The sequence below is a fragment of the Penicillium cosmopolitanum genome, assembly GCF_028827165.1.
Source record: "Penicillium cosmopolitanum strain IBT 29677 chromosome Unknown utg000011l:1.0-3548175.0:1.0-3550911.0, whole genome shotgun sequence".
Lineage (NCBI taxonomy): Eukaryota > Fungi > Ascomycota > Eurotiomycetes > Eurotiales > Aspergillaceae > Penicillium > Penicillium cosmopolitanum.
Genome location: NW_026622681.1, coordinates 3,327,257 through 3,350,042, shown reverse-complemented (window position 1 = coordinate 3,350,042; position 22,786 = coordinate 3,327,257). Strand labels below are relative to the sequence as shown.

At 47.9% G+C, this 22,786-nt stretch overlaps 6 protein-coding genes across 6 annotated transcripts; 3 read left to right on the top strand and 3 right to left on the bottom strand.

Moving 5' to 3' along the window:
* Positions 1-1,151: 1,151 nt before the first annotated feature.
* On the bottom strand, positions 1,152-6,254 carry N7509_012727 (uncharacterized protein; the record flags this gene model as incomplete). The annotated part of the gene is made up of 1 exon (XM_056637364.1): positions 1,152-6,254. One exon carries the CDS (start codon positions 6,252-6,254, stop codon positions 1,152-1,154), a length of 5,103 nt encoding a protein of 1,700 aa, XP_056483394.1.
* A 3,447-nt stretch (positions 6,255-9,701) lies between these two features.
* On the top strand, positions 9,702-10,406 carry N7509_012726 (uncharacterized protein; the record flags this gene model as incomplete). Its single annotated transcript, XM_056637363.1, has 1 exon — positions 9,702-10,406. The coding sequence occupies one exon, from the start codon at positions 9,702-9,704 to the stop codon at positions 10,404-10,406; it is 705 nt and encodes a 234-aa protein (XP_056483393.1).
* Positions 10,407-12,163: 1,757 nt separating this feature from the next.
* Positions 12,164-12,742, bottom strand: N7509_012725 (C2H2 conidiation transcription factor FlbC; the record flags this gene model as incomplete). Its single annotated transcript, XM_056637362.1, has 3 exons — positions 12,164-12,362; positions 12,430-12,544; positions 12,583-12,742. The coding sequence occupies 3 exons, from the start codon at positions 12,740-12,742 to the stop codon at positions 12,164-12,166; spliced, it is 474 nt and encodes a 157-aa protein (XP_056483392.1).
* Positions 12,743-13,960: 1,218 nt separating this feature from the next.
* Positions 13,961-14,725, bottom strand: N7509_012724 (S1 family serine peptidase; the record flags this gene model as incomplete). Its single annotated transcript, XM_056637361.1, has 1 exon — positions 13,961-14,725. One exon carries the CDS (start codon positions 14,723-14,725, stop codon positions 13,961-13,963), a length of 765 nt encoding a protein of 254 aa, XP_056483391.1.
* Positions 14,726-15,778: 1,053 nt separating this feature from the next.
* N7509_012723 (cold-shock protein) lies at positions 15,779-16,123 on the top strand (the record flags this gene model as incomplete). Its single annotated transcript, XM_056637360.1, has 2 exons — positions 15,779-15,952; positions 16,013-16,123. The coding sequence occupies 2 exons, from the start codon at positions 15,779-15,781 to the stop codon at positions 16,121-16,123; spliced, it is 285 nt and encodes a 94-aa protein (XP_056483390.1).
* A 1,519-nt stretch (positions 16,124-17,642) lies between these two features.
* N7509_012722 (uncharacterized protein) lies at positions 17,643-19,875 on the top strand (the record flags this gene model as incomplete). The annotated part of the gene is made up of 3 exons (XM_056637359.1): positions 17,643-18,342; positions 18,393-19,144; positions 19,201-19,875. 3 exons carry the CDS (start codon positions 17,643-17,645, stop codon positions 19,873-19,875), a joined length of 2,127 nt encoding a protein of 708 aa, XP_056483389.1.
* Between the last annotated feature and the right edge of the window lie 2,911 nt (positions 19,876-22,786).

Sequence of the window (22,786 nt, the reverse complement as noted above, 5' to 3'; positions counted from 1 at the left end):
TGGAGTTCTCTGTGTTGAATGATTTCCGTTCTTTTTTTTTCCAAGTCAATCTACCTTGACACTTCAGAGATGAAAATTCAGTTTCACCAAGATGATACGAGTTCATCCAACGTGAGATTAAATCATTCAAATGCCACGTCGGGTGAGGTACGACACATGCCTCAAATATCGAGCGGGGCTCAGGCACAGCTACAGTATAATGATTCGCTGCATGAGACACGAGATAATAGCCACCAGTCAGTGGATGTCATTTCACCCCCGCCCAGTCTCTCAGACGATAACTCGGAGCAAAAATTCGATGACTGGCCGGGGTTTTCGGGCGACCTCGAGCTGTCATTAACCCAAATTTCGGCAAAGTCTGATATATGAGTTTCTCAGCCGCCATTTCAAGTTTGCGGTTATGTAGAACAACATAACAACATTAGAAAAAGGGCGAAAAGTCGGAATAAAGAGAGCCTCAATTGTGAAAGAAAATAGATTATGCGGAGAGTGCGAATATATCTGCAAGCAATATCACCGAAGATCAAATTACACCGGGACCCTTCATGTGATGTTGAAAGCGAAGAACTGAAGTAGCAACAAATTTTACACTTTTCTCATATTTGTACTGTAGTAGTTTCTATATATAGATGGAAGGTGAGAGGGGCAAAAATGAGACTTGACTGCGAGATAGGTGATGAGATTACTCACTGTTGGTATCACCAGCTAGGTCCTGTGTACACAGTTAAGTGAACAGTTTATGCTTCTAAAGCAAAGGTTGATTGATTCGTGTATATGATAGATGTGTCCGGTCAAGGCCAAATACCCCTGAATCCATGCGGTGGGAGCCGCAGCTTAGCAAGATTACGTACAGCATGTCTTTGCTTATTCTGACGGGAGGATATATACCGACACTGGCAACTTTTCTTTTGTGCAAAGGCCCAGTGTCCCCAAGTAGGAAATGGGCGAAGTAGGAAATGGACGAAGTAGGAAATGGACGAAGTAGGAAATGGACGAAGTAGGAAATGAACGAACGAACAAAACGAACGAACAAAACGAACGAACAAAACGAACGAACAAAACGAATAAAGCGAACGAGCAAAAGCGAACGAACAAAAACGACTTCGATCATACTGTACCTTCCTTGCATCTGTAGGTCTCACGATACCATCCTATTGTCTCTCCACCCACCCCTCAACTCGCACTCGTAAGGTGTTTGTGCTGATGAACTTCTCCAAGGCCTTGTTGGGGTCTGCTTTGGTCATTGCATCCGCTGGGTTGTCGCTCCCGTTGATCCACCTTATTTCCATTATCTCTCTTCGCTCGTATGACTGGCGAAGTGCCATGATGTCGATCATGAGGCGCTTCTCCTTGGTGGTTCCGAGTTTGACGAGGCATTCGTAGAGAGAGTATGAATCCGTACATACAATGGTAGGGATCTTCTCAAAACCAAGTTGGTCCATGATCATCTTGATTGTTGTGCCGATTGCAATTGCCATGTCGACACCTCCCACCATCCCATAGATCTCCGATGCCAGGACGCTCCTGGTGACGCGTTTGCTCTTGGTTGAGCTCCAATGGATTAAGTTTCCGGTGATCTCAAATTCCTCATTCTTTGTGGACTCGTTTGCGAGGATGATCTCATATCCGATCTGGGAGCTGAAATCTTTGTTGTTTGCGAATGATCCATCGACGAATACGAAGAGCTTCGCAGTTGATAGGTCTATCGCGATGTATTTGATGCCCCTGTCCAGGTTCTTCATTTGCCACATGATGCGTTTGTTCAACGCGTTGACGTCGGCTTCCGTAGGATCCTGGTGTTGGGCGGCAACGGATAGGTCGAATGCAGCTTCCGGCTGGCAGATCGTTGCAATGTACGCCCCGCGAGCACGTTGTTCCATGTATACGTGCTTGAAATCCGTAGATTTGTGGTCGATGGGCTTGAGTCTCTTACCCTGCTCCTTCTGGCGTAACTCAACGGCAACGTCTCCATCATTTTGTGTCAGGACGCAGCCATTGAATATCAGCGGGCCCTCTGGAGATAGTGTATCCTTGGGCTTAGCGCTGAACTTTGCCTCCACTAATTCCTTTTCTTCAAGCTTGGCAAACTCGTCGGACCCTAAAATCAGAGTGTCATCGGTTTGCATTCCGACAACACCGAAAGCTCCTTTCGCTGTTGAGATCAACAAGCATGGGTCGTAAGTAGATGTGACCATCCCGAGCCTTTCCCGGTGGTGCTTGTGGTACGTTGCCCACCAATGGGTTCCGGCTTCAGGGATTCCATATAACGGCTTCCGCACTACCATGATTGTGCCTGTCGGGAACTCGCTCTTGGTCTCCTTAGGGAGATGTGCCAGAATCAGTCGGTTCAATGAGGTCGTTGACTGGACATATGCCTGTGTAATGTCCCGGATCGACAGACTGATGCCCTTCTCTCTCAGTGACGGGGCCAGTGCAACGATAACTCGTTGGCTGGCTCGCTGGATGGTTGGGGATTGCGTGAGAATCATCCCCTTTCCTTCATCATTGTAGGCCTGGATAACAAGTCGTGACTTCTCGAAGGGCGCACCCGTAGCCTTGCCCTTGATCTCGTTGACTAGGCGCGAATTGAAGATGCGTATGCCAGCGTGCTTGATTGGGTCGTATTGTACGAAGTCGAACACGCCTCTCGCTATCAGTCCATCAATCTCCTCTTTCCGAGATTGATCGAATGGTAATCCTGGGGTTGTGATGACCCCTTCGCTCCTCAACTTGATAGACAGTTCCATATCGGCTCGTTCCTTGTTTGTCATGAGCGCCATTGAGACATCCTGTTCTTCCAGGATAGTATTGATGAACTGATCCTCGAGATCTTGAGGATTAGCAGCATTCTGTCGAGTGCTCCGCCGCACGGTTACCTGCGGCTTCGGCTTGTTCTTCGATCCTGGCGGTCGTCCTCGGCCTCGCCGTTGGGTCTCAGTCGGTTTGTCGGGCTCTTCCGTGTTTTTCGCATCAACGGTTTTATCCTCTTGGTCACCGTCTTCCCTCACATGTCGTTGTCCTCTTTCCGCCTCTGAGCACTCTTCCCTGTAGTAGGGCTTGACAATGGTTGACCGGAAATTCGTAGGACCGTGTGGCATATCAACGGTGCAAGTCTCTCCATTCACCGCTAAGAGCTTGTATGGGCCCTTCCATCCACCTTTCTCGCGCCAGACTCGAACATCTGATTGTAATGGTAGGTTCAACGTAGTGATGATATTGGGCCCGTTGCGGATGGCAAGAGCATCATTCACCTGGCGTTCCGCATGTAGGCGACGGACCTCTTTGGTTGCAGCACGGATAGCCTCAGCTCTCTTGACTACCGAGGGTGATGGTGGATCCATTTCGGTCATTCTCGGGTATGCCCCAAAGACAAGCAATGTTGGAATAATTCCATCCGGTCCGGCTGAGTCGTTGATAGCTTTCACAGCCATCTGCAGAATCATTTCCCTGTCAATATTCTCGTCCTTGAGCTCTTCCCTGAGAATTTCGTAGGCGCGGCGCAGTGGTGCATGGTATCGTTCCACTTTCCCTACGCTGTTGTGGGCTTCCACGGGGACCTCCTTGATCTTGATCGACATTGAAGATGCAAGCTGCTTGAACTCTGTAGATATGAAGTTCTTCCCCGCGTCGTGTACAACATAGTCCGGTGGTCCCTGGTAGGTATCGATCCAGCATGCACGAAGTGTGTCCCAAGAATTGCGTGCAGACATATCTCTCAGAAATCTCGCAGCGCCAAACGATGTGGCTGCATCGATGACTTGTAAAACGGGTTTTCCTTCGAGGTATAAGACGTCGACGATAACTGAGTAGTTGAATTCATAGTCATCTTTCAGGGTAAACTTGAATCGTCCTGGGGATTTACCTTTCATCTGGCAATGGTGGCAGAATTTCGTGAGATAGTCCACGCACTGTGAATTTACGTCGTGCCCAGCGCGTTGAAGGATTCGAGTTAATCTCCGCACTGATGGGTGTCCGAAACGTCGGTGGAGTTGTCGTAGTTCCGTTTCGGTAAGGTGGCTCCATGCTGCTATCTCCTCTAGATTGTGCAGCAACATCCATGGGTGTCCCCATTTACGTACGATGGGTACTCTCTTGTCTCCTCTCTCGAGCACGTTTTTCTTGTTTCGGAGCTCCACCCCCATAGCATCCATGTCCTTGAGGCAGAAGAGGAATGGTGTGTTCGTGGGTAGGATATGAAACGTAATGGTGCCAATCGGGGTATCGACATCAGCAGTCCCTAAAGAGGGTTTTGGATCCCCGTCTCCGAATTTGATCTTCTGTTCCGCAGCCCGAAATGTATTAAGCTTGACTTTGGGGTCAAGCTTGCATAATGCCCTGAATTGAGGTTCTCCAGCGGACGAAACCCCAGAGGCTCCAGTGTCTGGCATGATGCCTTGGAACGTGTCGGATGAATATCGGTTATCGAGTGTGAACACTTCCATAGCCTGCCCGTCGGCTTGTCGCTGCTGAAAAATGTCGTCCTTGGTGAAGAAGTGGTATACTGCCTGATCGTTCAGGATGGATATCATTCTTGTTCCATCGACTTCTCCGAGTTCAGTCACGAACCCCTCGTGCTTATCATCCTCAATAGTTATAGTTGCAAGCATCTGGGTAGGGTCATGACTATCGCTGTCGTCTAGCCCTTCGATCTTCTCCGTGCCTTCAAAGTCGCTGATGAACATTTGGAAGGCCTGTGGGGTGGCTGTCTGGCCCGTCGTAAAGTAGTGTTGCTGGCGGAAATTGTCGAGGGATCGTTTTCGTTCTTCTCCGGTATGATACTTCGACCAGCATCCTGGTCGTCCACAGATATAGCATCTCCCTTGGCGGGATCCTTGATTGCCCCGTGGACTTCCGCGGTAGCCTCCTCGCGGTCCTGATCCACGAAAGGGAGTGAGTTCACGGTTGCTCCCGTATCCATAGCTTCCTCTGCGCTGGTTGTAACCTCCACGGCTGTACCCGCGACCTCTCCCTCCGTATGTGCGGTCAGTCCAATGTTGATCATATACGTCGTACTCCTCATGAGCTTGAAATTGCCCCGACTGTGATGAAAGAGTCGCATTGGCAACTGCTGATCGCAGTTCAGCTTGTACTCCTTCCAAGGTGCTCGCCGGCCTATATATAGAGAATTTGCATTCCTCGACACCTCTGCAGGCATTTATAGTTTGTTCCCGTAGGGTCGTCTCCGACCGGTGTTCTGGGGGCAATCCTGGCTGGATCTTCTCGAGTGTTTCGAACAGTATCTCGAGGCATTCCGAGCGCGACTTCTCCGGATTCTGTGCAATTATTCTCGGAAAGGTGGCCTCTCTCCATTCAGTGATAGATCTTTGACGGTTTTCTTCTGTGTCAAAGTGGGCCCTCATCATCTCTACCATTGTCGGAAAATCTTTTGCCTTCCCCTTGATCCTTGTGAAATAAAACTTCTCTGCTTTCCCTTTGAGCATAAGCGAGAACGCAATATGGAATTGATGTTCCCGTAGGCCGATCTTTTCACAGATGTCGTAGAACCTGACCAATTTCGTGTTGAGGTCGTCATACAGTCCTCCACCGTACTTGTCGTCCGTATTACTATATTGCCTCGTGATTGCTTCGACCATTCTCGGTAGCGGCATATCTTGGGTATTTTGTTGGGCTCTGTCGTGACTAGGTTGTTGCTGTATGTGGCTACCCGTATAGGCTGTGTCAAGCGTTGTGGATCTGGCTTCTTCCCATCCATGGTCGGTTCGCTCGACGTGTGGTTTCGCAATACTAGGTTGTGGGGTTTGGAGATCTGGTGGGTTTACCGAAATAGCTCGTGCTGCTGGGGCATTTAGGTGGATAGTCGATGATTGGCCGCGTGCAGGGTTCCATCTGGAGTTGAAGTTATCTGGGTGCTCTTTCAGATGGGCCTCGATGTCTTCTTTAGTCCATTCGTGTTGAGTGTCCTCCTGGAGACAGTCATACAATCCCTTCGCGTATGATACCCCTATAGCTATCTTGATCCATACTCCATTGGTTGTCAAATGAAGTCGAAGCATCTTTAATGCGGTTTTGCTTGCCACCTTCAATGTGTCCTGAGTCCATCCATCGAATTCTTCGCGAAAATCGTTCCATAGGGCACGGTCGGTAATGCGCATCATGTTCCATGCCCGTAGTACACAAGTTATATGGCCGTTTAGTATTCCTTCCGTTTGGTTCTTTTCATCCAGTGTATCGACGGATTTCCCCCATGTCTTCTCCTCGATGGGATACGGGAGGTTGTCCGGGATTGGCAGCATGGCTGTTCAGGCGAGGGTAACAGTGGGTGGAATGGATCAACGAATTGAGTGTTAGGTTGCGTGTCGTGACGGTACTGCAAGTGTTTCCCGTTAACGCCTTGTTCGCGTGATTGGACGCAGATCTTCGTTGCGGTTTCAACTGTAGATCTTTTGGAAATCCTCCGTGTCTCAAAGATACTGCATCCGTTTCCCAGTGAGATACTTTGATATCCTTTAGCACACCTTCCGCAATGAGGGTACTGCAACCGTTTCCCCGTTCCCTTGCGGTCAATGCCTCTTCCAGGTCGTGTAAACCGAGCTGTTCTGTGGTTGTAATCAACCACTGATCAGTGTTGGTATCACCAGCTAGGTCCTGTGTACACAGTTAAGTGAACAGTTTATGCTTCTAAAGCAAAGGTTGATTGATTCGTGTATATGATAGATGTGTCCGGTCAAGGCCAAATACCCCTGAATCCATGCGGTGGGAGCCGCAGCTTAGCAAGATTACGTACAGCATGTCTTTGCTTATTCTGACGGGAGGATATATACCGACACTCACAGAGGCAAGCAACTGACTCTCGTAGGTAGAAGACGCCCTCAGCAATGTCGTTCTTGACATCACGTGAGGCCACGGACATTGTGAGGCAACCCCAGTAAAGCCGCCCCCCTGAAACAAGCAATTTGCCAACACGATTGATGAAGATTCCCGGTTGCATTTTTGCTGAAGTTCTTGAAGAATGAACTGAGAGTCACTCGTGAACAAAAACTACTAAGAAGGTATGACGTTGGAAAGAGCCGCCATCAGAAATAATACATCCGGAAATCTACGGTCAATCCAGGCCAAGCAAGAACTGACTCATTTATATTAAGATCAATAAAATTCAAGATTTCTGAGGTTAGGTGCCAGTATTACATGAAGCAAAGAAGAAGCGTGATAATGAGAAAATCTCTACCTCAAGTTTCAGCTGTTTGGCACTTCATTAGCCTAATGACATTGCCAAAGGAGTATAAGTACATTTTGAAATCCTTGGAGTTTACTTGACTCATCACGCATCCATTATTTCCATTATTTCACCAAAATGGCTCCTAATCTATGACGTTTATCCAGAACCACCCACTAATATCCTGTTGAAGCACCAACTGCTCGAATTGATATCCGACTAGGCGATGTTGTTGTGAGTCAGCCAAGAGATGGATTCGGTGGTGTGATACAGCATGACCTGGGCAAGAAGTTACCGGACGGTGGGTTTCAAAGGACAGGTCAACTGAACGCCCCACCTGAAAAGCTGCTAGAGTCATCCCTGAGATGCGTAGGTTGTACAATGACAAAAAGAAGCCAGAGCGACTTGCAGAGCACCTTTAGCGTCTTCATGACATGGAAGATTATCAACAAGCTGCAGTCGACCGGCTATACGCGGTAGACTACCTTCATGCGGACGGGCAAAATTGCGGATAGGGACCCACATGGTACATCTGGGTTCCCCTGAACGCGAGGAAGCTATCTTCTTTTGCTTCCTCGCGCTACGTCTTGTATCTGAGAGTCGACTATAGCTTTCGTTAATATTGATCATCCATCGGAAAGACACGCTCCTCATCAACAGATACGTGACACCCTCACAGCTATAGTTGGAGCTCCTGGGGCCGTTCGCCTTCGTTCCCAGGGCCCCTCGCATTAGTTCCTAGGGCCCGTTTGTCCCTAGGAGTGTTGTACATTGTTCCTCGGAATGCTATCACTAGCCCCTAGGAGACATAAATGCTGCGTAAACTTCTCCATGCTTCATTGCTCCTGGGAGGCACCTCATTAATCTGCCGCTGGATTCTCTTTCCCTGGCCCAATAACATTGAGCGCTTTACGGAGACGCAAAAGCACCGGCTTAATAGAGTGCGATTTTTACGTGGTCTACTATATGGCATTAGCTCTTAAAAGCTCGCAATTTGCTTTTTTGACATAACTTAGGAGAAGTGCTTAAGCGGCCCACCCGCAGAAAGAGCCTCCAAAGTTGTCTGCACTTGACCTAGAGTATCTAAAGTGGATATGCTCCTCAGAACTATTTAGATCATTGCTTTTTCAGTCCGCGAAATGGATATAGCCTTTTCGATAAATAATGATAAATGCAGTTACACAAAAAGCCACTGTTTGATCTGCAGTGGGAAATGCTAAAAAAAGCAAAGAGGTGATTCGGTAGGTCGTGCCAAACATCCACCTAGTCAGAAGCCGTATGCAATGTATGCTTCGAATAATGTGGAGAGCTGAGCCTGGATATAAAAAAAGCAAAAGAAGATTATTGATCCGCGTTTGGCTGCCTTGCTATGTCTGAGTACTAATGCTACTTCATGCATTTTTGATTGAACATCTTGCTGCTCTATTACCTTCCAGCATTCCCCGGCTCATACATAAAGTCGCGCGGACCCTGTAAAGAGCGTCGGACAACAGTGTTTCCTATTCCTTCGGTTTATCCAGTTTTTCATCAATTCTCAAATCCAAAGCGATTGATTTAGGTACTGATATCCAGCGCCTTCATTTCCTATTCCAGCAATGTTATCCCTACGGAATAAATGCTTTTTCAAGAGGTCTCGCACAATCTTGGACCGTCCAGAAATCTGCAGAATGATCATCCAAAGTTCCCATCTGCAGTACGCTTGGATGAGAAGTAATAGCTTTTTCAATAGTTCAAATGTTTATGGTACCTTTGCGGTGCAACGTTGCATGGCATTTTGATCTGGCCCCGACTCTGAAAGCTGAGAAAAAGTAATTTGTGGGCCATCATATGATATGTCACTCACTTCCAGAGGTCATTTCAGCTCAAGATCAGCAGAAGATAGACCAGGGAGTCGACCAATGAGTGAGCAGGTTCATGATTTGAGTTTTCAAGTCCTCTGGGAGATGAGCGGGAGATCTGAATAATTCAACATCACTTCCAAGATTAATTGATATGTCCCACGTGGAGTTTCATATTTCAACGGGCGACTTGGTCCAATGTTGGCTCGCCACTGTCCGTTTAGGGGCTACTAGTACAGCAGATTCCAACTGATCGGTGTTATGCGCCAGTACCTGGCTCCTTTTCAAACGTTCTTGTCTACTAGTAGTTCTCTTTCTTTCTTTGCTTTGCTTTTTGCGTTGGTTTTTATTACTTCATTTTCTCTTTTCTCGTGCATGCCTACCTAGGGAAGGATCCCCAACGCAAGTGCAGTGGCTCGGACAATCACATACTGGCACCCTCAGGGCCTGCACACATGCATGTGTTCCGAGTCATTATTGGGAATGCCTGTGTGCTCTGGTTACACCATAGTGGCCTGGGTTTAGGGTATAAAGTTCCTCTCCATCCTGTCTCGGGCGCTACGAAGACATCACTGAAATCCGATACGAAATACTGTACACTTTCTGGTATATGCACCTGCCTGGTCAATTCGAAGGCTTGAACCTACTCTGATTTCAAATATTGCTTTATTTTTAGAGACTCGATCAACATGCTTCTTACAACCAAGGTGCTTCTTCCGTTGGCGCTCAGCGCGACGGTCCTCGCGAGTAACTTTTGCCAGTGTGAGCATCAGGATAGCTCAGGAATCTCGATCAAACTCTCAGGCATTCAACAAGTCTGTGACATATTGGACAGTGACGCCTGGTGTGCCACGAATTGCAACTTTGTCGGGACCAACTGTGACTACTGTCAATGGAAATGGGGTGGAAATGGTCCTGATAAGGATTACCAGGCCCTGAAATCCTGGTGTTTCCAGCAAAGCACATACGATCCTGCAAGCAAGAAATGGCTTAAAGGAAACAGCGTGAGCTGCTACGCCGCCGGCAAAGAAGCGCCCCAACAAACTTTTGGGAGGGGCTGCTACCACGAGAACAACAATACCCCACGGCCGGCTTTACCAGGAAGATTTGTGGCAATTTTCTACACTAGCCAACGCAATGAATATACCATCGGTTGCTATGGGATCACATCAACAGCTCGAGATGAAATTACTAAGAATTATCTGGCCTATAATGGCCAATGCAGGGATCTCGGCCTGTATGATGGTGACACTCATTATGTATCCTGTCCTTATGTCTCGCAAAATGGTGCCCACGACGGAGCTGTTGAATTCATTAAGAATGCCTGTGCGACCTCCAAGGGTGGCAGAGATGACGCGCCCGGTATATTCAACGTCACGAAAGCGACCTCTTAAGCTCGTCATGAGTTCAAACGAGGCGGCCAGCTAGTAAATTGTGGAATGGTGTCATAACAACGATACCGGGTGGTGATTTCAACATCGGGTTTGATCCATATTAGTTCAAATATTTCTTCAATGTTCTTCAATGGGGGCAAAAATGAGAATAATTAACCGTCTCGATTTTGGCTAAGAGATAAAAAACAATACTCCGGTCCATCACAGGTTCAGGGCTAGCTGTCTAGTACTATGTTCGTGGTGCATCGTCAAGCTCTTTGAACAAAATTTATCTTATACCCACCGAAAAAGGCCGTCACCCTGTCAGATGAACGGAGAAGTCGGGTTAGAGATATGATTCTTGAGACTAATACACACAGATCCGCTATATTCTACATTTGTTCCGTCCTTAAGTCTTATTGAAGAGCTAATTCGTTGACTAGAAGGTAAATTGTTGCAATCAGCAATTACACGTGGCATATTTACGTTGGTTTGTACAATTTAACAGTCTCATGTGTACTGAAGAAGACTCATGTAAAGCAAATCAGGGCCAAGCGCCCAAAGAAGGGTTCAAAAGCGTCAAAAGCAATGAAGCAGACAGAAAGCTGAGATCATTACAACCAGAGTATATTTACCGGTCTATCTCGAGGATTAAAGTCTCAATAGATAGCCCGCAACAATGCTTTCAGAAAACCATCGTACTTTTTTCTTGTCATTGATTAATTCCCGTTGTACATACTGATGCGCCCGCCCATCTGTTGAAATTGATTTCCTCAGCTTGACATGGTGAAGGTGGTGAAGCACTGTGTAAAAGTGAGTCCTCAGAAAAATGTACCTGGTGAAATACTGGTATCGTTTGCGAAATGGCAAGAAACCTGATCTCCTAGTAGCGTAAGATGATCGTATGCATTATAATCAGCAAGAAATGACTGACTGTATCACAAATACCTAAGCTAGCAAAGTGTAGCGAGCGTTCTATCACTGACGTACTTAAGAACAGATGTTTGGCAATCCCACTTCTCCAACAATTCCTCCTAGTCCGTGACCAAGCCTAAACACCTATGATGCTGGAAGCCCTTTGTCATCCTCAATAAGAATAAAGGGGATGAGATTGATGTGAAATTATTGGGTAACACATTTAGTGGCGTCAGACTTGACGTAGATGGCGCCTTCGTATATGCAGTGCACGTGGTGATATAGATGACGAATGAGCTTCGCTGAAGCTTTATGGAAGATACAAAAGGCAGGAGTGCTCTTTTTCCCATCAGAGCGAGAAGGCAGTATAACCCCTCTTAGTGATCTATTTCACGAGGTCCGTCAAAGTGCACAGCACGCAGGACTAGTCAGACAAAGTCTGTGTATTCGTCCGGTTCTATATCGAAAAAAGCACTTTATGAGGTGTCACCCTGGTGGATGTTCTTGTGTCGGCGAAAGTTTGAGTGCACGGAAAAGCGTCGCCCGCAACCATCCACGTCACACATAAATGCTGGAATTGCGTCAACCTTGAATTTTCCACTGCCTGATTTAGCGCTTTACTCACGCTTCTCGCCGGTGTGGCTGTAAGAGTGCATCTGCAGTGAAGACGGACGCCGAAAATCCTTGTGGCAGACCCTACACTTGTGGTTCTTTTCCAATTTGAAGGGTGTCTTGAAGGGCGTCTTAAAGGGCGTCTTGAAGCTAAACCGGTTCATCATGCACTGGGGTATTGACGGCCCTTTACCAGCAAGGGGCAAGAGGCTATTAGGCTGGGAGAAACATAGAACTCGAATGTTGTGAAGTTAAAAGTCTTTCACGGAGGATTCGATGTTGCCTACAGAGGGGTTGTAGAGATCGGCCGATTTTCGCGCGCCGCAGGGGCCGTAGATGTTTCGGGGAGTCATATCCTGGCTGAGCGCCACCAGGCCGCGGCTGGCATCGAGCTCTTCACTGAAGGTTGCAGTGAGCTTGGCTGGTAGGGAGGAGCCGACGCGAGTGTCTCTGGAACTGGGGGTCAGAATTGTGGTTCTTCACGGGTGCTTTGATTGTGACGCTGGTACTCACGAACGCAAAGTGCGGCGAGCGTCCTGTGACTGAGACGGGTGAGTTGAGGCGTAGCTGACCGGGCCACAGCTGGATGGCGCGAAGCTGCTCATTCGTGGCACCTTGGTGTAGGCCAAATCCTGCTCAAAGGGAGTGTGAGACGCATCGTGTTACAGACCGATCACGTCGTCATAACCGGCTTTTGGGTAGCTGCTGCCTGGCACAAGGGAGGACGTGGAGATGAGGACGCTACGACCAGGCAGCGACGTGGTAGTGGTAGGGCGGCCGAGTCGCAATTGCGGGGAGCTGCGATGGTAGATATTGCCTCCTATTTCCATCGTCGAGTGGTATGCGTGTGTCACGGGTTGCGAAAGATGAGCCCGAGAATTCTTTAAATATGAATAGGGATGTGTTGTTTTTTTTCGCCTTTGTCGCGAGGGCTTCAAGGGAGCAGAGGAAGATCGACTCTTCGGATAATGATTGGCTCGATGTTTAACTAGTTATTCTATTCTCCGCCTTACATTTCAGGCACAATATTGACTAGTTAATTACCTAAAGTGGTTAGCGTTTATCTTGACTCTGCTCCGAGTCTCGAGGGCAGCACTTCCCAAATTATTTCTCTATATTGTACAGTATTGTTGTGTCTCCTGGAGTGGTTTTGTTCGTGCCTGGGAACAGTGCAAGGGATCACATGGTGGATGATGCACCCAGGACCTATCCAAAACAGTATGAAATCTGTCAAGGAAAGCAAGCAGACACCCAAGTTCATAGTGTCAAGCTGAGAGGTGGTATTTTACCACTAAGAACTAGCTGATTCAGCGACTACCCACTCCTCCATATGTTTTTGTATGGTAAACCGGGTCAACTCGGAATACCAGCGTTGTAACACGCTAATATTAGCTTCTGAGAGTATGAAATGCTTTCAACAGCGATCTCCTGAATAGTTCTTCAATCAACTCATTCAATTGGTTCCCTGAGTACTAGCATGTACGGAAATCCTACAAACCGTTACATAATACGATCGTTTGTTACTCTGTACTCCGTGGTGTAAAAAGATACAGTACTACCCCCCCCCCCACCCCCAAAACAAGTGACGGTAAATTGATAAAGCAATTACCCCACTCCTACGATCGAGATCCTTTGACGCATTGACCTCGTTTCAGCTACGCCACCTACTCGATTCACGCATGATTACTAGGATAAATGACTTTGCGTGAATGCCCCTTTACTCTTGAAGAAACTTGAAGAATAAAGAGTTATTTATACAAAGTTAGTTATCATAGTCCTTATTTATCAATCCGGTAGTGAAAGAGGGGATGTCTAAGGAGAACCCGACCAGTGCGAATCTGCGAACCAGCCATGGCCACTATGGGTAGTAAGTAAATAGAGAGAGAACGCCTGGAGGTTGTTATTTGAGGAGAAATAGGTGCTTGAATTGCTTTCTCGCATAGGCCAGGCCTTATATTATACCGCTATTTGACAAAACCCCCATTACATTAGCTATGATATGGACAGACAAGATAATTTCTTGATGACCCGGCCACATATATACCTTTTTAAAGAATCTCAAGCAGAATAGTTTCCTGGATCCAGGCCGCGTAAGCTGCAGTACTAGTATAAACGCCAGGGTATGCATGTTGTCCACACCCACGACTCCAAGAAACAATTCCGACCTGCTTTTTGGAGCTTTGATCAACAAGCGGGCCACCAGTATCCTCCTGACAAGCGCCCTTCCCTCCACCGGGCACACCGGCACAAACCATCATGTCATTAACCTTGGGATGATATGAGTCGTAGGCTTTGACGCAGCTCTCATGGTCAATAATATTGAGGTAGGCGAATAGAAGATTGGCGGGAAGACGCTCTCCACCATGACTAGTAGTTCCCCAGCCGGTGACCGAGCACTTGGCTCCTGTCGCTGAAGTGTCTAGCTCAGAAGAGGGAAGCTCTACAGCAGCGATGTTGGATCCAAATTCGAGATTGTCCTGTAATCGAAGGACGGCAATGTCGTTTTCAAGAGTGTTGGCATTGTAATCACTATGCTGGGTGATCTTTGCCACTTGAAATAACTTCCCACCGGAGGCGTGCTGCGCTGAGCCAACTCTGACCCTTAAATGACTCGCCTCCCGATCATTCACACACTGGGCAGCAGTGAGAATGTTCTGGGAATCGATAATACTTCCTCCACATGCATGCGAAGAGGTTTGAATGGAAACTTGATAGGGGAATTGTCCAGTGGCGGCGGTCGATCCGCCGACGATTCTCTTCTCGAATTGAGCCGAAACAGAAGCGGTCAGAAGCGCGAATAGAGAGAGTTTCATGTTGAAGAGGAATGAATGAAAATTGCTTTGTAAGAAAAAGAAATCTGCAAGCCTTGCTTACTTAAATACTTCACTCTCCTGCCCCTCTTCATGCTGCACAACCATTGGATCATGAGGACTCAATACAAATGTACTCCATAGCTGATCATGCATTCTCGATCGAGAAGCATGCTCCATCGACGATCATTTTACGGATAAGAATGCGCAGATCATTTCAAGAAAAGACCCACCCTGAGCAGGACCGGGCTATTTCTGAGACATACACACTGAGATCTGCACAGCTATCGTTTATACGGCACATTATCTGTCCACAGGTGCAATGGCCAGGCAATTAGGAATAATTAGGAGCAAAACGCGTGTATTCTGCTATCGCTCTCTTTTTGACTCGGGTCGATGCTATCGGCTTATACGACGGAACAAATCTCAATTACCTGTATTAGACCTGGACAAAGCCGTGTGTATGGGTGGGTGCCGCATGAATCCGCATGAATCCGTGACCCACTATTCACATTAGTGTAACGTACTGTATTGAAACCTTAAGCCTCAATTCCTAGATCATAGTACTACAATAATTTTGTTCGAAAGTGTTATATCTTACCACTACAGTCAAAATGGGGCAGTGGGTGACAAGCTCATGCGGCAGGCCTAGGCAGCTCCAGGATCGCTCAGGGTCGCTTAGGGAGCAGCTCAGGGCGGCCGGGGAACTAACTCAGGCTAGGCTCTAGGAGCCGATCGCTTTCTAAGGCGGCAGTTTTACCGTCACCTTTTTTACCGAGTTACCCGAACATTCCTGTCGGATGATGTAAATACCCTTGCTTCCAAGGCTTTTAGAGCTGCCGAGTCGTTCATAGCGGTGCGCCGATCATAACCAGTGTCGATCGTGTGTTCATGCGTCTTGCAAAGACCGATCGTCGCTCAGCCGAGAGTGTGCAAAAATATATTGCGATATATTTGAATGGTGATTTTCCAATCTTTGCTTTTATCCTCCCTTTCTCTTTCTCTCTCTTTACCAAACAAATTGTGCGTCATATTTTTGGGTCATTTCCTATCAAAATGAAACTCCTTTCCACACTCGGCTGCATTGCCATTTGTCTCCGGTCGACATTGGCATTGGCAACAGAAGAGACATGTGGAACTGTTAAGTGGTACAATTCAGAGAAAGGATTTGGTTTCATTACACCTGATAACGACGGGAATGATGTTTTTGTCCATTATTCGGGAGTGAAGGTACGACGCGGCAACTCAAGAGAAATTCTATTGTCTACATACTAAGAATCGTTAAACCAGGAGGATGGCTTCAAAGTACTTGGAGAAGGCCAACATGTCTGCTATCAACTTCAGAACGGCCTCAAGGGACCATCTGCAACGGACGTTCACCCAGCACCTAAGGAGGAATAGGGGAATCGGCAGCAATGGGCTGACCAATATCTTAACTCTTTACATCACGTGACATAAGTACATTGAACCTTGGTGTCATATCATTTTTTATATGCAAAGGGTAGCCATAAAGATGCGCTGTTCTTTGAATTTTCATACCGTCAGATCGGTACGTTCGTCCGAAAACCGATCTTGGCACTCGCCCTGTGGTGGTATAATCCAATATTCGTTCAACAAAATCTCGAATTTATTATAGCGATATCATCAGCGTAGCTGGTCCGGTTCAGTTATATCATATTAAATGTCCGTCAGCTCTCATCGAAACCTGGGCCACACGGAAGTTGGAAGCAGTGTTCTGATCAGTCCGACATTAGCCTGTGGGTCCCGCAGTACAAAAACCTCAGGCCACCAAGGATGGACATACACTCAGTTGGAAGTTCTGGCAATATTGCATAGATATGTGGGTCAGCCAGCCACTGCCAATAGCCGCAGCGAGCCCAGCGCCCACCCTGCTCATTACTAATATCTATTATTCCCAGTCTGCTCTGTCAAGACGTGCTACGTGTCTAAATTTCTGTGACTGTGAGCCCCTTTTTGTCTTGGTATAGGTTTTCCCTATTAAGTTAGGTTTCACTGTAATATTATGCAAATGCAGAGACTTGGAAATTTTTTTCATTTATTTCCTTTTTCTAGTAAGGGGAAAAAAGAGCAAGCCAGTAATGCTTTCGATTCATTCTCCAACCCTAATGCCAAGCCTGAATAGTACAGTAAAACCTGGTTCTATTCCAACCATTGCTACACTGCTACAAATGGAGACGCGTGAGATATTTTTGGCCCGTACGGGGCACCTGCAGTCTGAACATGGTGATGAAGGTCTCCTTGATAGAAGACTACAGCGCCGCGAGGGCTGCAGGCGGGCCCGTAGCACTCCGTATATTTAAGGAGGAAGCAAAGCTATGCGGAAGCATACTTAGTACATACATGAGGGGTTCTGCGGTGGACGGGAAGAAACCGCTGCGAAAAGAGCCCAACTCTCCTTCGAAACGGCGATGTTCCTTTCGAAGGAGAGGATATACGAGCAATATCTGTGTGCGATTACAAGCACGGAATATCGTGGACCCGACGCAAGGGGGGGCCTCTTCGCAACAATCCCGAATAGAACATATCATCTTTCACCGAGCAGGCGGTTCCATGGCTCATCGAAAACTCATTTGTCGAAAATGTTTGGAGGTTGACTCCTGATCGACGGTACTTGTGAGAAATGGTTCCCCGGTATTTGTGAAGCTAATTGATCCCCATGACTTGAGTCAAAGGGTCCTGCCATTCTTGTTTGGTAGGGAAATAATTGTGCATCACGCCAAAGATTTGTAGCGCGTGCATCGAAAATCAATCGCAAGCCTCAGCCTCGACACTAGAGATCACTTTGCTTCCGACCCGCCCATCCAATTTGATTTAGTTCCCCCACCGCCTTCATAAGCAATACTGCACGCGTCTAATTTGCGTTCACTGATCATCTCTTGCTTGATTGCCACCCTCCAGAATGTCAGCCTTACAGTTCAGAGGGAATCCAAACTACCGTGGATCGCGTCCGAATCCATCAACTCCCACTGCAGACCGACCGCTGCTATCTAGAAAGAGTGATAGCACACCGGAAAAACTCCAAGGTGAAACCAAGACCAAACCTCCACGCAAGTTCGCCTCCTTGCTTGCTTCGAGCAATAGCGAAGAGACCAAAAGGGACACGTCCGATGATGCCTCCGACACTGAGCGACCACACAAGAAGCGCACAATGAGTGTTGGTGAATCCCAAGACCCTACACCAATTTCAAACCCTTGCCCCTCTGTTCCGAGATGGTCCAACCCGGATCCTTACACTGCGATACCCTTACGAAGCAAACAAACGAATCAAAGGCTCGATGTTGTCAAGCTGATTCAAAAACCAAGACTTGGCGATAAAGCGAAGGCAGCTGAGACAGATGAACTCAGGGAGAACTTGGATTTCGTTTCCCTCAGCATGATACCAGAATCAGAGCATCAGAGCAACGCTCCCGAGAACGCCTCCGATATCGCTTTCAAAGGGCCAACAGGCCAGGAAAATGTGTACTCTGCCGACCCGAGTCGAAAGCGAACCCGGAGGGGTGCGATCAAACGCCACGTTAGGAAGACCGGCAAGCCTACAAGCAAGTACAACTGCGACGGTTCAGTTATCAAGGAGTGGAGACCACCGTCTCAAGAGACGGGTACGCCTTGGTTTGAGTCCACTCCGTCTTCCTTGCACATAGAATCTCAGTCTGTACTTCCCCTGTCCTCTCGATCGCTATTGAGTCTTTCCTTTTCTTAACCCGCACTAGGTTAGATCGCGAGATTCTAAGCTTTTATGACTGGGCCAAGCCACAGGAATTTGGAAACGTTGTCCGTAGAGATCTCGTCGAGCGATTGAAGATTGCATTTCAAAGTCGATACGCTGGCACTGAAATTCATGCTTTTGGCTCTTCTGCCTCTGGTATCTACCTGCCTACCGCGGATATTGATCTGGTACTATTGTCCGACAATTTCAGACGCACAGGAGTGCGTTCATTTGTTGAGAGGAAAGAAAAAATAAACGCCATTTCGGGCTTCCTGGAAAGTACCAATATTGTTGTTCCTGATTCGATCGAGTGCGTTACCCATGCTCGGGTCCCGATCCTGAAGTTCGTGGACCGGCTGACTGGGCTGCGTGTTGATATGTCCTTTGACAACAACAGTGGGTTGATGGCCAACGAGACATTTCAAACATGGAAGGAGCAGTTCCCCATAATGCCCGTTATTCTGTCAGTAGTCAAGCAGTTTTTGCTGATCCGTGGCCTCAACGAAGTCCGGACTGGTGGACTGGGAGGCTTCTCCGTCACTTGCTTGGTCACAAGTCTACTCCAGCATCTGCCCAAAGGACATATGCAGCTCAACCCTGGCAGCATTCTCATGGAATTTTTTAATTTCTACGGAAACAAGTTTCAATACAATCAAGCGGCAATCTGTTTGGATCCTCCGGGATATTTCAGCAAGGTGGGATAGGTTCAAATGGTCCACTTATGCACTATCTGACTCATGAAACACAACAGAAATCATTTGGAACCCCCGATCGTCTCACTATTGAAGATCCTAACAATACGGACAACGATATCTCTGGCGGCACAAGGGCGATCGACCTGATTCTTCGCACCTTCGCTAGTGCTCATACCACCCTGAAAAATCGTATGGAACACCTCGCACTCGTCCGAGGCCCGAACAAGAGCATTCTGGGGCCGATCATTGCAGCGAACTTCGAAAAATACACTGAACAGCACAATCAACTTCGTCGGGTCTTCATGACAGAAAGCAGATTCGCTGGGCACAGAGTGCCTCCACCGCCGCCGTCAGAACTTTATCATGATAGCGGAGTGCATTCCGCTCCCCCGCCGCTGCCCGCCGGGCCGCCGCCTGTAAACCCTACCCTACCCTCGGTGCAACAACCCATCAATAATGCAAGATCAAGATCCAAGGGCACGAGAGCCGAGCCAGAAGATGTTTCTGATGAATATTCTAGTGAAACGAAGCTAGTCAAACCCCGCAAAGGCCAAATAGGACGACAAGCGCGTCGGTGGCGTGCCGCAAGAATGAAATACCTCAGGCCTGATCTCAAGAATCTCCCCAGCTCCATCACTGTCAAACAGGCTCTTTGGCACGGCGGCTATGCTACCAACGGGGAAATGAAACGTGACTTGAGCTCGAGAGAACGGAGACAAGTCGCGGCCTAAGTGGTTCTCCCCTGCTTCGGACCTGACGTCCGCAACGACTTTCTCTTGGCTTTTGTTTGTACGATCATTTTGTACGATGATGTAAAACCTTCTCATGTAGTTGGCCGGCCGTGTGTTGTCAACTCTTCGCGGGTGACTACCTTTGTTGGTGGATATCTATGCTTGCCTCCACTGGATAACAACAATCTTGCTTCAGATCAATGCCTGTTTTCCTTGCGAGTACGAGGCAGAAAGGGGTGTGGTCTGCCTGAGCCCCGCGGCGTCCCTACTCAGCCATCTTGCTGCGTCGTTTCCTGCATTACTGTACCACAGTGTCCCGGTAGCCATTGCAGGCGGAGCGCGAGTCCATTCGCCTGAGCCCCTGCCGCTGCCCGGAGGTCTCACGCTAGCGAGCGAACGCATTTCCCATCAGCCAAACAGTTCAGATGTTGAAATGAGCGTATAAAATGGGCCATTAGGACCCACGAATTGAGTATTTCATGCTATTAGCTTAAATCAAAGAAGTCATTCACATGGCCCAGCCGAAGCATCACAACGTTAAACAATGCTGGGAAAATGTATCGTGTTGCCATTCACCCCCCACGGTCCCGAAAAGCGGGAATGCCCTGAGTGAAGGTACTCAATATTGTTGGAAATAGTACAGCTCGGATGGAGCCTGGACGAACTGACAACGGAAGGGGGCCAGGAGCGAGAGCCAGGTATGTACTGCATCTGAACTCGAGGTCGACGTTCAGGCACAGCGGCCACCTTTATCCGACTGAGGCAGTGCGTCTGAAACAGCCAGGTGCTTTAGGCTGGAAGCACTAAATACCTCACTTGATGGTCTGAGGCGGGCCCAGGAGGAGGGAGAATAGCTTGAAGAAAGGATGGCGTTGAGCGGCTCGACGGAGAGCTCAACCTGCTTCATCATCAGTCTTCGCCTTCGCTCGGGGAGTGGATACTGCCAACCCCTGGTTACCAGCCTGCGGAAGCAGTACACAGAGACACCTAGCACATGCCGACACAGAATGGTCGAACAACCACTTGCCGCCCCTCCTATCACGATAACGTGTATACCCATGTTGATGAATGTTGAAACGTGTCATCGGCGCTTTTCTGCGGTATCACCGTACATGTTGAAACAAGAACAACAGTGAGGTGGGCCTTTGATTATACTCATTCATCAATACAATGGACAAGAAGTCGCGATGTCGCCGAATACTGCCTCAATCAAAGGTTAATTGTTAGACCAACTGCAATTTGAGGGCCAGCGGTGTTGAGACCCTCACAATTGGCAGCATTCATGACATCAGCGCAAAGGTCAGGTCTGGGTACAATGCCTATAAGTACCTGGGCTTCCGCCAGTAGAATGATCGTTCTCAAATATTTCTCTGCACATCATCCTGCAAAAAACTTCGAGCACTTCTCGACTTCGCCAGCTGCCTTCGGTATGGACTGACCCGACCTGAAACAGTGATGCACGTGTGATCGAACTGACATGTTGTATCGTTCCTAGTCTGCCTATGCTCGACATCGAAATCCGTAAACGGCAGGTAAGCTTAGCTACCCGATATTTTGACATCATGCTAACGTGGAGGAAGTTTCACACCAGCTCCGTCTCTGCTTCTCTGGAAGTTCAATTCGAGGAACTGGAATGGTCGCAACGATAAACTCAGGCTGCGAAGTCAGTGAGTTATAAGAGCCCCGTAAGCTACCTACTGATGATTTATCATAGATCGAAACCATCCACTAACAAGCCAGCTCAACTGAACTCGAATGCCGCATGCAGCAGTAGCAGGCAAAGTAAGTTCCGATCACTTTGGCAGCTTCTAGAATTGTTTATCTGTGCTGACGGCTCTATATAAAGGAGCCAATTGTTTTGCCATGAGCCAACCGATGCCTTGTAAGTTACCCCATATGTTGCCACTGTCTACTCCCAAAGCCGGGATTGCTCACTGTGGAATCCATCTATTTGTAGCTCTCTGTTCTTCAGAAATTTCGCTGACGTCTTTTTCTCCTCATAGGGCGAATGCCAAGATCGCAGTCGATGTGGTCGAACCCTATTCCCCATTGTCCTTGGAAATAAGCAAGGTGTCCAGGCTGATGAGTCAAGCTACTGACTCCCAGTATGCTTGCACCTTTGGTTTTCTGAAGACGTGGTCGCCATGGCCACTTCACCTGGAGTTGTCAATTGGAACAATTCAGGAGAAGGCTTGTGGACCTCCGGTTAGCCATACGGTACCATTCCAAAGCGTTTTAAACTCCTCTGTGTTACCCTGTCTGATCAAGGCTAACAATCACTGTAATAGGAGGTTTCCGTGTTCCGATGGCTCCGTACCTCTTATCCCACGTCCAATCTGAGGCCTCGTCAGCAGCCATGATCCGGCCCCATGCCAGACCGAGCGAGCTATAGCAGCATCTCACGACGAGATGTCTAACATCAGTACCGACCCACCCATTTTAGACAGACCTTGGACAACTTCAAATACAGTCGAATCTGCGGGGAAGTGAGTTATAAAGTGCCTTCATAAGCGACCAACTTACTTACTATTATTCAGAGATCGATGGCATGCTTTATGCAACTGCTTTGATCGTGCCAGAATGTAGCAGACAACTATAGCTGACAGCGTAAGTTTTTATCATTGCGGCAGTTTTAAGACTACTTGTTCCGTGCTGACGCTTCATAGGAAGGCAAATAGTCGATTGCAAGCCCCCGAACGTCTTCTAACTCACCCTGGTGCGTCGCCTCTACCTATTCCCATGGCCGGGGCCGCATTTTGAATTTCGTGCGAATGTGACTTTCTTCATTCTTTATCTTGTCTTGCTCTCTGATTATCAGAAACAATGCTAATACCTCTCTCTAGCCATAGAGCTTTCACCAAGAAGCTAATCATCAAGACCGGTCCACACTTTCCCATCGCCCTCAAAATTG